At 42.9% G+C, this 14,147-nt stretch overlaps 1 protein-coding gene across 4 annotated transcripts in view; it reads right to left on the bottom strand.

Annotated features, from left to right (window-relative positions):
* Positions 1-802: 802 nt before the first annotated feature.
* The window catches only part of gripap1 (GRIP1 associated protein 1), a 33,406-nt gene continuing 20,061 nt past the window's right edge, over positions 803-14,147 (bottom strand). For all 4 annotated transcript variants that reach the window (XM_076076354.1, XM_076076355.1, XM_076076357.1 and 1 more), the window contains 8 exons: positions 10,329-10,424; positions 9,733-9,789; positions 9,356-9,455; positions 5,143-5,273; positions 4,930-5,046; positions 4,146-4,239; positions 3,357-3,529; positions 803-3,267 (listed from right to left, as the gene is read on the bottom strand). In XM_076076354.1, the coding sequence (XP_075932469.1) occupies positions 3,187-3,267; positions 3,357-3,529; positions 4,146-4,239; positions 4,930-5,046; positions 5,143-5,273; positions 9,356-9,455; positions 9,733-9,789; positions 10,329-10,424 (849 nt within the window). In that variant the 3' untranslated portion in view covers positions 803-3,186. The remainder of the gene's footprint in view (positions 3,268-3,356; positions 3,530-4,145; positions 4,240-4,929; positions 5,047-5,142; positions 5,274-9,355; positions 9,456-9,732; positions 9,790-10,328; positions 10,425-14,147) is intronic.

Below are 14,147 nucleotides of genomic sequence, written 5' to 3'. Positions count from 1 at the left end.
GTTTCTTTTTGCACAGACAGGTGGAGACAGACAGACAGGAACAGCCCGTCTCTCTCTGAACTTTCATTTTAATTAAAACCACGTTTGTAATCTACAACTTCCTCCCCTTCAATTAACCCTCTGCTCGGCCAATCAGACGCTATCTCGTTAAGGCGGACCCCGTCACCTCTCTAACCCGTCTGTCTCTCTGCGGGACAGGAAGTACTCGACAGCTAATTAGCAACGAGCGAGGCAGCGTCTCCCCGAACCTCGACCTCCATCTCTAAACTTCACCGAGAGCAGAACGAGTTTTAATCAGCGAAAACAGAGAGGATTGTGGGAAGGATGGAGGGAGAGGGGGGGGGGGGGGGGGTCAGCAGGAGTCACAGAGATATTTCATCACTAAAGAACCAAACTTCACTCAATGTTGAGCAGATTTTACGAGTTCTAATTACATAGATTAACACCAGACACTTCTCTTCAGACATGTAGTCCAGGATGTAGACAGACCCCCAGAATCTGGTGCATTTCTATGGACTTTAAGCTTTTAAATCTTTTTCTCGGCACAAAAGTCTCATTTTGTCAATTTAAGGTGCCTAAAAATGTACAAACCTTTTGTGATAATCAGAAACATTAGTTTAGAAGTTAAAGGTTGTTTCACATAAATCCATCAGAAAGACGTAATAAAAATATAAAATAAAACGTAAAAAGTCTTTGTTCGCCTTAAAATATGAATAGTTCAAAATTTAATAAAAAGATAAACATTTATTGAATCTCAGCTGAACGTTGATTTTTGCATGAGCAGAGAAAAGCAGACACGTCGTCATCGTCGTCTCCAGACAATACTTTATATTTTGATGTTACAATAATTAGCGTCATGATCATCATCATCAGTCTCATAAATAGATCAGTTGATTCTTCATACAGTTAGAAGTCATATCACAGCGTGAACATATATATATATATACAGATTTAAACGTTACAAACAAAAGCAAAAGCAACGGGCAGAGTCGCTGTCCAGCACATAGACTGATCCCGAGAGAAGACTGCAGTTTGTTTTCAGTGCAGCTCGACCGACTTTGTGATGATTTGTCTTTAAGATGAGCTTCTTGTTATTTTTGACATTTCCTGTTTAAATACGTAATGATGTCATTAAGTTGAAAAAAGACAAAAGCTGCACCGTCGACACATCGAGTTCTTCTCACGACATTTAAAGTCTTAACGTCAAACGAAGATAAAGTAGAAATGTACAGGCAGTTACAAGCATCATGTCCAGGATGTAGTCAGAGCCCGGGACCAGAGGTTCAGTCCAGGACAGTCAGGGCCCACGTAGCCGACAAGATATCCAACGGAAGTGTTCATCTTTCACTTCCTGTCAAAAACTTAAACTTCATCATTTTTTCTTTCTTTTTTTTACGAATCAGAGCAAACAGATTTAAAGACAGTCCAAAAATACATGTTTCAAGCAGGAAGTAAACACAGCCCAAAATAAAAAAAATTTGAGTCAATAACATCCAAAGATCAAAGATGACAGTTTTACTCGTTTTGTTTTTTTCTGCACCATTTTGGTGGGATGGAAATAAGTCACAAAAAAAAATCCAATAGTGCAACACAAATCACAGTTCATGTGATCCAAGACATAGACACGTCCCTAGAGATCAAAAGCTGGATTATAGAAAAAAAAGAAAAGAAACAAAAGACATCATTTTAGGATTATTTGAGCCATTTTGCATCCCAAGCTGAACTAAATGAACCGTCAAACACATGACGGTGTAAAAATAAATCATTACTCCAAAAGAAGAAAATAAATCTAAAAGCAGTGAATCATTTTCAAATAATTAGAAATTTTCTTCCGATAAAAAAACCCAAAATAATGAGCCCTGAATATAATATAGAGATAAGGACTATGACAGTCGTTCCTATCCAGCAAATAGTCTGAACCATTTGACATCCCCGTCACAGTTTGAGGAGACGCAGGAGTGTTTGAAAAGTTATAAACAAAAGAAGGGATGCAGAATAGTTCAGCATCATAACCGTACGTGTGTTTGCGCTCCATGACATAGCCACGGCCCACAAACACCCTGATGACATGAGCTCCTATAGGAGGCCGTTAGCAGCACATTTTTGTGGATAAAATTCTGTTGGTGGATGTAGCTCGTTAGCTTGTTAACGATGTAGCGAGGTCAAGTCTTTGTTCTTGATTCTGGTCTCTTCTTTAAAGCAACGAGTAGCTGCGGCGTTTTTTAACATCAGAGATGTTTCAAAACCAGCTAAACCAAGAAATCCAGGATCAGGATTTAAAGGGCCGGTACGCAACAAAAAACCTCGAATCAGTTCTGTTGGAACAGAAGCTGAAGGATGTGAAGCTTTTTGTTTCTCTAGTAAAATAACATTCATGTCTCCTGTTCTCACTTTCCAGGTTTACACCGAAAAGTTTCGCAAATGTTTTACTAAATCGACAAAAACAATACGTGAATGAACACTCGTTTCCGTTTAACTTCTACTGAACTTTTGGAACGACAGAAAAACTTCTCAACAAAAAAGCTCCACTGACTTTCAGCAACGTGTCATGTGACACCTGATAAGAACTGAAGCTCATGAGATGTGGCTGAAAGCTCGGGGAAATTAATAAGGAGACTTTGCGTTGAAGAGTTACACGGTTACACCGTCTCGGTTGGTCCAGGTCATAGACAGACCCCGTGGTTTAAGAGCCCAGGAAATAGCCAGATCACAACAGAGTTACTGCACAAAGAAAACAATAAAATAACATTCATTCAGATAGCAGGCATGTGTGCTCCAGGACATAGCCAGATCCCAACAGACAGACATCAGAGACTTAAAGGTGTTTTCTGAAATCACCTCCAGACACAAAGATTTACAGCCGGTTACAACAGAAATCAGAAGTCCATTACGATGTATGTTTTCCAGGTTGTAGCCAGGACTCAGAGGAACTGAGTGGTTCAGTCTAATTACAGTACATTCAATAGCAACATAAATGAGTTGAGCCCAACCTTTCCATTCCCATTGGTCTCAAGTTTCTTCTTCTACGCCTTTAAAACTTAGTTTCTTCTCTTCATTGAGAATCAACAGGTTCCAGCATTTAGTCGTAACCCAGCAGGCGGACTGAGATGAGGGAAATCATAAAGGCTCCAGAAGTTAGTCGCAGGGAATGGGAAAAGGATGAAATGTTGGGTCCAGGTGTTAGCCTTATCCCGACCCGGTTGCACCGCCACCAGAGCTGCTTTCTTTACTGAGACGGACTAATTCCTGGGACAGAACCTCCAGGTCCTACACAGAGACAGCAGTTTTATCATCAATAAGGCTCTAATGTTCATTATTAGCACATTAATTAATGTGTGTGTGTGTGTGTGTCTCACCTTCTGCAGGTGCATGTTCTTGGTCAGCTGCTCCTCCAACATGTTCTGCAGCTTCTTGTTCATCTCTCTCAGATTCTCGTCTCCCGGTTTCACCAGATCTCTGAGGACTGAACCCAGACCTCCTCTCTCCCCCTGAGAGCCTCCGTGACCTCCGACGGCACTGCCCGACACATCTGAGGAGACGAGGACACAAGGAGACAAGGAGACGAAGGTGAGGAATCAGCAGCTATACGAGTATCAATAAAAAAAACTTTCACTGTTTATGAAGCAGGTTCATTCACTTTAAAACTCTGTCCACCATCTTAGTTAGCCTGTTAGCATGCTAAGACAAGTGGGAAGACAGGGGAGGAGATAAGGAGACAAGAGGAGAGGAGAGAAGGACATAAAAGAAGTGGATGCGAGGAGGAAAGGAAATGAAGGTGGAGGGAGATAGGAGAGTCAGACGGCTTTACTACCAAGTTATCCATCACACCTGATGTCATAGAAATTACACTACAGCTGTGTGTGTGTGTGTGTGTGTACGTGTACGTGTGTGTGTACGTGTGTGTGTGTACGTGTGTGTGTGTGTACGTGTGTGTGTGTGTACGTGTACGTGTGTGTACGTGTACGTGTGTGTGTGTGTACGTGTGTGTGTGTGTACGTGTGTGTGTGTGTACGTGTGTGTACGTGTACGTGTGTGTGTGTACGTGTGTGTGTGTGTACGTGTGTGTGTGCGTGTACGTGTGTGTGTGTGTGTGTGTGTGTGTACGTGTGTGTGTGTGTGTGTGTGTGTGTACGTGCATGCGTCACCTATGCGGCTGTCCATCACGTAGGTCTCGATGATGGAACTCTTCCTGCAGATGTCTTCAGCCATCGACGAGCAGCTCACCTCCAGATGTTTCACCTGAAGGAAGAACAGAAGTACTCGGATGTTTGTACTTCAGTACTAGTACTACAAAGCAGTAATACTATGGTACAAGTACAAGTCATGCATTCAAATTGTTACATAAGTAATAGTGTAAAAGTATTAGAATAAATGATACATATTGATGCATTAATGTGTTCATTTAAAATACTTTATGTTAATCTATAATAATACATCATCACGTATTAGTTTTAATAATCTGTAAAGTAAACAAAGCTGTCAGATAAACGTAGAGCAGTAACAAGTACAACATCTACCTTTGAGGAGAATAAGAAAGTAGCAGGAAATAGAAATACTCAAGTAGAGTTTTGAGGTACTTGTACTTTACTTGAGTAAATGTACTTTGTTATATACCACCAGTGGTCTGAGTTCAGTCAAACTTCTGTGTTCTGGCTCACGACTAATTCATATAAAGACGTTTATTGTTTAAAGAAAGTGTGTAACAACTGAGTCTCCAATAAAGAAACAATAATAATAAATATATATATATATATATATATATATGTAAGAAGTATGGACATAAATATCTGGTCAGTGGAACGGCAGACATATTGACCTCTGATATTAATAATGCATCTGAAAACATGAACACAAGCTCTTTGTTGTCCTGACTGTCGACTCGAGGAACCGAGTGAAGCAGAAGGAGCCGAAGGTGACGTCTCTCCTCACCTTCTCCTCCAGCATCCACTTCTCCTGCTGAACCTCAGCGAGCCGCTGGAACAACTCCCCGACCTCGTCGTCTGAAAGCTCAGCAGGACGCTGAGACTGAGGGCTGCCTCCTCCAGACTGAGACAGACACAACTTTATTAGGACTCACAATCAGAGACAAGAAGACACAGGAAACGGTGGTATTTAAGAGGCCGTGGTCCAGGCTCCACCCACCTTGTTCTGATTGGTCGGCTGAGCCTCCTTCATCATGTCTCTGTAGGAGAAGGAGGAGACGGAGGACGAGTCTCCGGTCTGCTGGGTCCGACTGGGACTGTTGATCTCTGACAGAACCAGCTCCTCCAGACCTGCAGACACACAGAGAGGAGGGTGGTGGTCAGTGTGGGGCTGAAACTATCAACAACTTTAATAATCCAATAATATACAGATTATTAATCGAAAAAACAACATTTTGTTAAAAAAAAATACATAAATGAAACAGGTCAAGGAACTGTCCCTTTAAGATACGTAGATGCGATTCCAGCTAATTTAAGCAAATAAACTTTCTCTTTAAGACAATGGAATTAGCCCTTCAGATATAAATTCAGGCTTTTAGTGATTTTAAGTCGAGGACCTGTCCCTTTAACCTTATACCATTCAGTCCCCTTCTCTTACAGGGGATTTGGGTGTGGATAAAAGGTCAAAAGTATACGACAAAGAGGTACATATATGATGTGAAAGCTGAGAACCTTTGAGATTAGCTGAGATTAATTTGATATAAAGTTCAGCACCGTGTATCAAGTTCATCTATTCATAAATCTGAAATAACGATCCCGTCAACGCAGCGGACCGTCACTTCAACGCATCGGACCGTCACTTCAACGCATCGGACGGTCGCTTCAACGCAGCGGACCGTCACTTCAACGCAGCGGACCGTCACTTCAACGCAGCGGACCGTCACTTCAACGCAGCGGACCGTCACTTCAACGCATCGGACCGTCACTTCAACGCAGCGGACCGTCACTTCAACGCAGCGGACCGTCACTTCAACGCATCGGACCGTCACTTCAACGCAGCGGACCGTCACTTCAACGCAGCGGACCGTCACTTCAACGCAACGGACCGTCACTTCAACGCATCGGACCGTCACTTCAACGCAGCGGACCGTCCCATCAACGCCACGGACCGTCACTTCAACGCATCGGACCGTCCCTTCAACGCATCGGACCGTCCCTTCAACGCAGCGGACCGTCCCTTCAACGCATCGGACCGTCCCTTCAACGCATCGGACCGTCCCTTCAACGCATCGGACCGTCACTTCAACGCAGCGGACCGTCCCTTCAACGCATCGGACCGTCCCGTCAACGCCACGGACCGTCACTTCAACGCATCGGACCTTCACTTCAACGCAGCGGACCGTCACTTCAACGCATCGGACCGTCACTTCAACGCAGCGGACCGTCCCGTCAACGCCACGGACCGTCACTTCAACGCATCGGACCGTCACTTCAACGCAGCGGACCGTCCCGTCAACACCACGGACCGTCACTTCAACGCAACGGACCGTCACTTCAACGCATCGGCCCGTCCCTTCAACGCAACGGACCGTCACTTCAACGCATCGGCCCGTCCCTTCAACGCAACGGACCGTCACTTCAACGCATCGGACCGTCACTTCAACGCATCGGACCGGCATCGGACCTTCACTTCAACGCATCGGACCGTCACTTCAACGCATCGGACCGGCATCGGACCTTCACTTCAACGCATCGGACCGTCACTTCAACGCATCGGACCAGCATCGGACCGGCATCGGACCGGCATCGGACCTTCACTTCAACGCATCGGACCGTCACTTCAACGCATCGGACCATCACTTCAACGCATCGGACCGTCACTTCAACGCATCGGACCGGCATCGGACCTTCACTTCAACGCATCGGACCGTCCCTTCAACGCATCGGACCGTCCCTTCAACGCATCGGACCGTCCCTTCAACGCAGCGGACCGTCCCTTCAACGCATCGGACCGTCCCCTCAACGCATCGGACCGTCCCTTCAACGCATCGGACCGTCTCCTCAACGCAGCGGACCGTCCCTTCAACGCATCGGACCGTCCCTTCAACGCAGCGGACCGTCACTTCAACGCATCGGACCGTCCCTTCAACGCATCGGACCGTCCCTTCAACGCATCGGACCGTCCCTTCAACGCATCGGACCGTCCCGTCAACGCCACGGACCGTCACTTCAACGCATTGGACTGTCACTTCAACGCAACGGACCGTCACTTCAACGCATCGGACCGTCACTTCAACGCATCGGACCGTCACTTCAACGCATCGGACCGTCCCTTCAATGCGACGGACCGTCACTTCAACGCAACGGACCGTCACTTCAACGCATCGGACCGTCACTTCAACGCATCGGACCGTCACTTCAACGCATCGGACCGTCACTTCAACGCATCGGACCGTCACTTCAACGCATCGGACCGTCACTTCAACGCATCGGACCGTCACTTCAACGCATCGGACCGGCATCGGACCTTCACTTCAACGCATCGGACCGTCACTTCAACGCATCGGACCGTCACTTCAACGCATCGGACCGGCATCGGACCTTCACTTCAACGCATCGGACCGTCACTTCAACGCATCGGACCGTCACTTCAACGCATCGGACCGTCACTTCAACGCATCGGACCGTCACTTCAACGCATCGGATCGGCATCGGACCGTCACTTCAACGCATCGGACCGTCACTTCAACGCATCGGACCGTCACTTCAACGCGACGGACCGTCACTTCAACGCGACGGACCGTCACTTCAACGCAACGGACCGTCACTTCAACGCATCGGACCGTCACTTCAACGCATCGGACCGTCACTTCAACGCATCGGACCGTCACTTCAACGCATCGGACCGTCACTTCAACGCATCGGATCGGCATCGGACCGTCACTTCAACGCATCGGACCGTCACTTCAACGCATCGGACCGTCACTTCAACGCGACGGACCGTCACTTCAACGCGACGGACCGTCACTTCAACGCATCGGACCTTCACTTCAACGCATCGGACCGTCACTTCAACGCATCGGACCGTCACTTCAACGCATCGGACCGGCATCGGACCTTCACTTCAACGCATCGGACCGTCACTTCAACGCATCGGACCGTCACTTCAACGCATCGGACCGTCACTTCAACGCATCGGACCGTCACTTCAACGCATCGGATCGGCATCGGACCGTCACTTCAACGCATCGGACCGTCACTTCAACGCATCGGACCGTCACTTCAACGCGACGGACCGTCACTTCAACGCGACGGACCGTCACTTCAACGCAACGGACCGTCACTTCAACGCATCGGACCGTCACTTCAACGCATCGGACCGTCACTTCAACGCATCGGACCGTCACTTCAACGCATCGGACCGTCACTTCAACGCATCGGACCGTCACTTCAACGCATCGGACCTTCACTTCAACGCATCGGACCGTCACTTCAACGCATCGGACCGTCACTTCAACGCATCGGACCGTCCCTTCAACGCATCGGACCGTCACTTCAACGCATCGGACCGTCCCTTCAACGCAGCGGACCGTCACTTCAACGCATCGGACCGTCCCTTCAACGCAGCGGACCGTCACTTTAAGGCATCGGACCGTCACTTTAACGCATCGGACCGTCCCCTTAATGCAGGTGCTCTGAGTGGGCAGAGGGATAAGTAGGCTACTTTAAAATGTCTGATTCTCAGGTTTGTGTGGAGAAGCCTTTTAAACATTTATCACTTCTCATAGATTATACATGATGCTGAGGACTGCCCAGCACCGCTCTGTGTGTGTGTGTGTGTTTGTGTTTTAGCAGCAGATGCCACTGTGTCCACGTCAGCTGTGGGAATCAGAGCGCTGCATTAAATATTGAGCAGCAGGTTCCGGACTGAGCCAGAACTTCCTGACGCAGGGTCAGGACACCGCCGATTATCGGACCCATCGGTCACGTTACAATCACATTTCAGCCACTTAAGGGGGACACACACACACACACACACACACACACACACACACACACCTACTGTCTCTCCTTACTGAAGCATTTACAGGGGTTTGCCGTCCAATTAGGGAATTTTAAATACTGTTCCAGTTAGTTGCGCGTCAGGTTCTTCCCCATTGACAGTGAATGGAGCTCTGAGTTTATGGAGATCAATGAGCTGCAGATAAACACGAGACATTTTTATACCTGGACCGAAATCTAAATAACAGGGAATCCAATCTAGTTTCTTCTTGCAAAAAGTATCATCCTTCAAAATAAAACATGAATGAAGTCTGTTCACAGTCCTGTTGTGTGATACAATATATTAAAACAGCTGGTAGGTGGACCAGAGACATCATGGTGACATCACACATTCAGGGTGTTTAAAAGTGTGTGTGTGTGTGTGTGTGTACCTGTCCTGGTCTTGCTGTTGGTCAGTATCTCCTGAAGTCTCTCCTGCAGTTTGTCGGCTCTCTTCCTCTCGAGCTGAAGCTGCCGCTTCAAGTCCTTCAGCTGCGCGCACACACACACACACACACACACACACACACACACACACACACACACACACACACACACACACACACACACACACACACACACACACACACACACACACACACACACACACACACACACTTTCTAATTATTACTTTTTATGCACGGTTGCTCTTAAATTACTCTGCAAAATATATTCTGTCTCACTCATCTCTATTAAAAGTATACACTTCCTGAGTCATTCACCTGTCTGTCTGTCTCTGTCTGCATCATTCGATAAACATTTACTCACCGCTGCACTTCCCTTCTTCTCTAGAATCCTCTGACCGTCCACCGTGTCCTTGATCTCCTGCAGAGACAAAACCAGATCGATGGAGGTTTGAGACAAAAACAAATAAAACAAAAAAACATGTTTTCCTCAATGCTGCTGCAGATCATCACCAGTGATTTTACATGTTTTACAAACTGATTATGGAACAAGTTAAATTATAATTATTATTAATATCTGGACTGAGGAGGAGTGACGTAGAGACGCCGTATACGTCTCTGGTAGAGACCTGTCAATCACCGTGTAGCCCCGCCCCTAAAGCATCCCCTGCTTTATGGTCTGTTTGACTCTAAATGGACCATAATGTACTAAATGAACATCATGCTGTATTGAAGAAGACTTGAAACTAGAGATTGAGACCATAAACTCATGTTTACAATGTTTACTGAGGTAATAAATCAAGAGAGAAGTAGAGTCATTTTCTCATAGACTTCTATACAACCAGAGGAGTCGCCCCCTGGTGGACACTAGAGAGAATGCAGCTTTAATCATCTACAGGAGGAGCAGCTGCAGCAGTAGTAGTGGTTGTAGTACTTGTACATAAGTTGTAGTAGAAGTACCTGTTTGAGTTTCTCGATGGTGTTGTTGTGTCCGTCCTTCTGTTTCTCCACCTCCACCAGCTGCTGCTTCACTACCTCCGTCTCACACTGCTTCACCTGCAGGAGACAAAGAAACATCGTTTTATCTTCATACTGAGGAACAACTGATCACAGATCTGCTGCAGGAACCGTCAGGAGAGTCTGAAACATGTTAATAGTTTAATATCTATAACATGTAGAGACTCCATGTTTCTTTTCCAACATTAATAACACTTGAAACATGTTGGATATTTAGATTATATTGTTTTCCAATTGTTGTACAATTAATTATTAAATAAATTCGACTGGTGTTTCTTTCTTTTTAAAGACATCATAACTGTTGTTCTGCACTAAAGACATGTTCTAGTTCTCTCTACTAGCAGGACTTTTATTTTGAAAATCAAGACCACAGAGAGAAGAAGAGTTGAGACAGAAAGGACAAACGTCCCGTGTCTGCTCTCCACCTCCACGATGCCCCCCCGCTCCTAATCCAGCTGACTGAGGGATTTCATTTAGAGAACTACTTTTAATTCTCTCTAATTTTTTGCAGCTAATTCATTTTCCTAAAAATAAAATCGACATTAAAGAAAGCCAGCGGCTGCAGACGGAGGAAACACGTGTGAAACATGTAAATGAGCCGATGTCATGAAGACTCATCAGCCACCAGGATGTGTGTGATGCTGACTGTCTGTCGTCCGTCTTCAAGTCCTTCCTCTGATTCTTAAAGTTATTAAAGTTAAACATGTCTTCTGCTCATGTGTCCAGCAGAGAGCTCAGAGTATTTATACACAGACACTAAACACAACCAGACAGGTCACAGGCTCACTGCTCACCCTAACCGCTATTTAACTCTTCATCATCGACATGCGAGAGGTTTCACTCATGATGGTTCTAATGATGAAGCTTGTTTCCTTCAGTCTGTGCGGTAGCTCTCGGGTCGCTCCACATCACATCTGGAGATAATTGCGGGTTAAAAAGTTTGGTTCTGGTCATAAAATGTTTATTCACGGAACATTTAAACCGACGTCATCGTCACCGGAGCTTAAAGTGTCGACAAACTTCCATCTTTCATCTTTCATTAAATCAGTGTCTGGTTGTTAAACCGTCAGTCAAACACATGAAAGAAGACTTTTTATTAACTCGTTGTTATTATTATTACTTACATATATTAACGTTTTCTCGTAGATATATGAAGGTGTTTAGTCCGTGTTGTGTCAAATACTGTTTAAAGTGATGATTAAATCTATTCTCCTTTATTTACTAAAAGAATGAATAAATAAATACAGTATCTTAGGTTCTCCACAACAGATGTAATAACCAGTTAAAACATGTTGGAGAGTTTATGTTTCTTTCTATCGAAATAAATTCATAAAACATAAAAAACACAGCAGCCTATTGTCTATTAAATCAAATCCAGGAATCTCTAAAGTGAATATGTAATATATAATATAACATAATAAATATATAATATAGCATAATAAATATGTAATAATAAATATATAATATAACATAATAAATATATAATATAACATAATAAATATATAATATATAATAATAAATATATAATATATAATAGTAAATATATACTATATAATAGTAAATATATAATATATAATAATAAATATGTAATATATAATAATAAATATGTAATATATCATAATAAATATGTAATATAACATAATAAATATGTAATAATAAATATATAATATATAATAGTAAACATATAATATAAAATAATAAATATGTAATATATCATAATAAATATGTAATATATCATAATAAATATATAATAATAAATATATACTATATAATAGTAAATATATAATATATAATAATAAATTTGTAATATATAATAATAAATATGTAATATATAATAATAAATATATACTATATAATAGTAAATATATACTATATAATAGTAAATATATAATATATAATAATAAATATGTAATATATAATAATAAATATGTAATATATAATAATAAATATATCATAATAAATATATAATATAACATAATAAATATATAATATATAATAGTAAACATATAATATATAATAATAAATATGTAATATATCATAATAAATATGTAATATATCATAATAAATATATAATAATAAATATATACTATATAATAGTAAATATATAATATATAATAATAAATATGTAATATAACATAATAAATATGTAATAATAAATATATCATAATAAATATATAATGTAACATAATAAATATGTAATATAACATAATAAATATGTAATAATAAATATATAATATATAATAGTAAATATATACTATATAATAGTAAATATATAATATATAATAATAAATATGTAATATATCATAATAAATATATAATAATAAATATGTAGGAGTCTATAAAAGAGATGTTTAGAGCTCATAGCAATGAACAGGTGAATATATTAAACGCACCTCGGTGGAGTTTGAGTCGGTCGGACAGGAAGTGACTCAGAGCCCCCGACCTGCTGCTGATTAGCTCCTCCATCGTTAATTAACTTTTCCTATTAAGAGTCGTGAGCTCTCAGTAATCAGCGGCGCTCCTTCAGGGAGTCGGTCGGCTCATCTGATTGGCTCAGAGAACCGAGGTGAGCTCTTCTTAACTGTTTGATGATAACGAGTTTCTTTGAGTATCACGTGATCTCATAAGTGAGTTTTAATGCACAACAATGAATTCTTCTTTTCCTTCAGTTCTGAACAGAAAACCTGCGACAACTGTTCAGTTTCTACGTTTACATGAATACATATTATACAACATATTCTGCACTAAAGACTTTATATGAAACATGTGATATGTTGATGTTATTCATGTACACACGTTCACTGTACGCGTCTCAACAGAAGCTCATTTACATCAGTCACATTACCTCATTTAAATATGTGTAAACGTCACAGGAGCAGTTCACACCGTTTCTTTTTGTCGTGTTTCTGCAGCACAATCCTTCAGTGTGTGTGTGTGTGAGTGTGTGTGTACCTCTATCTGAAGTGTGTGTGTGTAGGTGTGTGAGTGAGTGTGTGTGTACCTCTATCTGAAGTGTGTGTGTAGGTGTGTGAGTGAGTGTGTGTGTACCTCTATCTGAAGTGTGTGTGTGTGTAGGTGTGTGTGTGTGTAGGTACCTCTATCTGAAGTGTGTGTGTGTAGGTGTGTGTGTGTGTAGGTACCTCTATCTGAAGTGTGTGTGTGTAGGTGTGTGTGTGTGAGTGTGTGTGTACCTCTATCTGAAGTGTGTGTGTGTAGGTGTGTGTGTGTGTAGGTACCTCTATCTGAAGTGTGTGTGTGTAGGTGTGTGAGTGAGTGTGTATGTACCTCTATCTGAAGTGTGTGTGTGTAGGTGTGTGTGTGTGAGTGTGTGTGTACCTCTATCTGAAGTGTGTGTGTGTAGGTGTGTGAGTGAGTGTGTATGTACCTCTATCTGAAGTGTGTGTGTGTGTAGGTGTGTGTGTGTGTAGGTACCTCTATCTGAAGTGTGTGTGTGTAGGTGTGTGTGTGAGTGTGTGTGTACCTCTATCTGAAGTGTGTGTGTAGGAGTGTGTGAGTGAGTGTGTGTGTACCTCTATCTGAAGTGTGTGTGTGTAGGTGTGTGAGTGAGTGTGTGTGTACCTCTATCTGAAGTGTGTGTGTGTGTGTAGGTGTGTGTGTGTAGGTACCTCTATCTGAAGTGTGTGTGTGTAGGTGTGTGTGTGTGTGTGAGTGTGTGTGTACCTCTATCTGAAGTGTGTGTGTAGGAGTGTGTGTGTGTGTGTAGGTGTGTGTGTGTGAGTGAGTGTGTGTGTACCTCTATCT

This window comes from Anarhichas minor, unplaced genomic scaffold (genome assembly GCF_050575085.1).
Source record: "Anarhichas minor isolate MPS153535 unplaced genomic scaffold, ASM5057508v1 ptg000056l, whole genome shotgun sequence".
Classification (NCBI taxonomy): Eukaryota; Metazoa; Chordata; class Actinopteri; order Perciformes; family Anarhichadidae; genus Anarhichas; species Anarhichas minor.
This window is presented reverse-complemented; position numbering and strand designations above follow the sequence as displayed.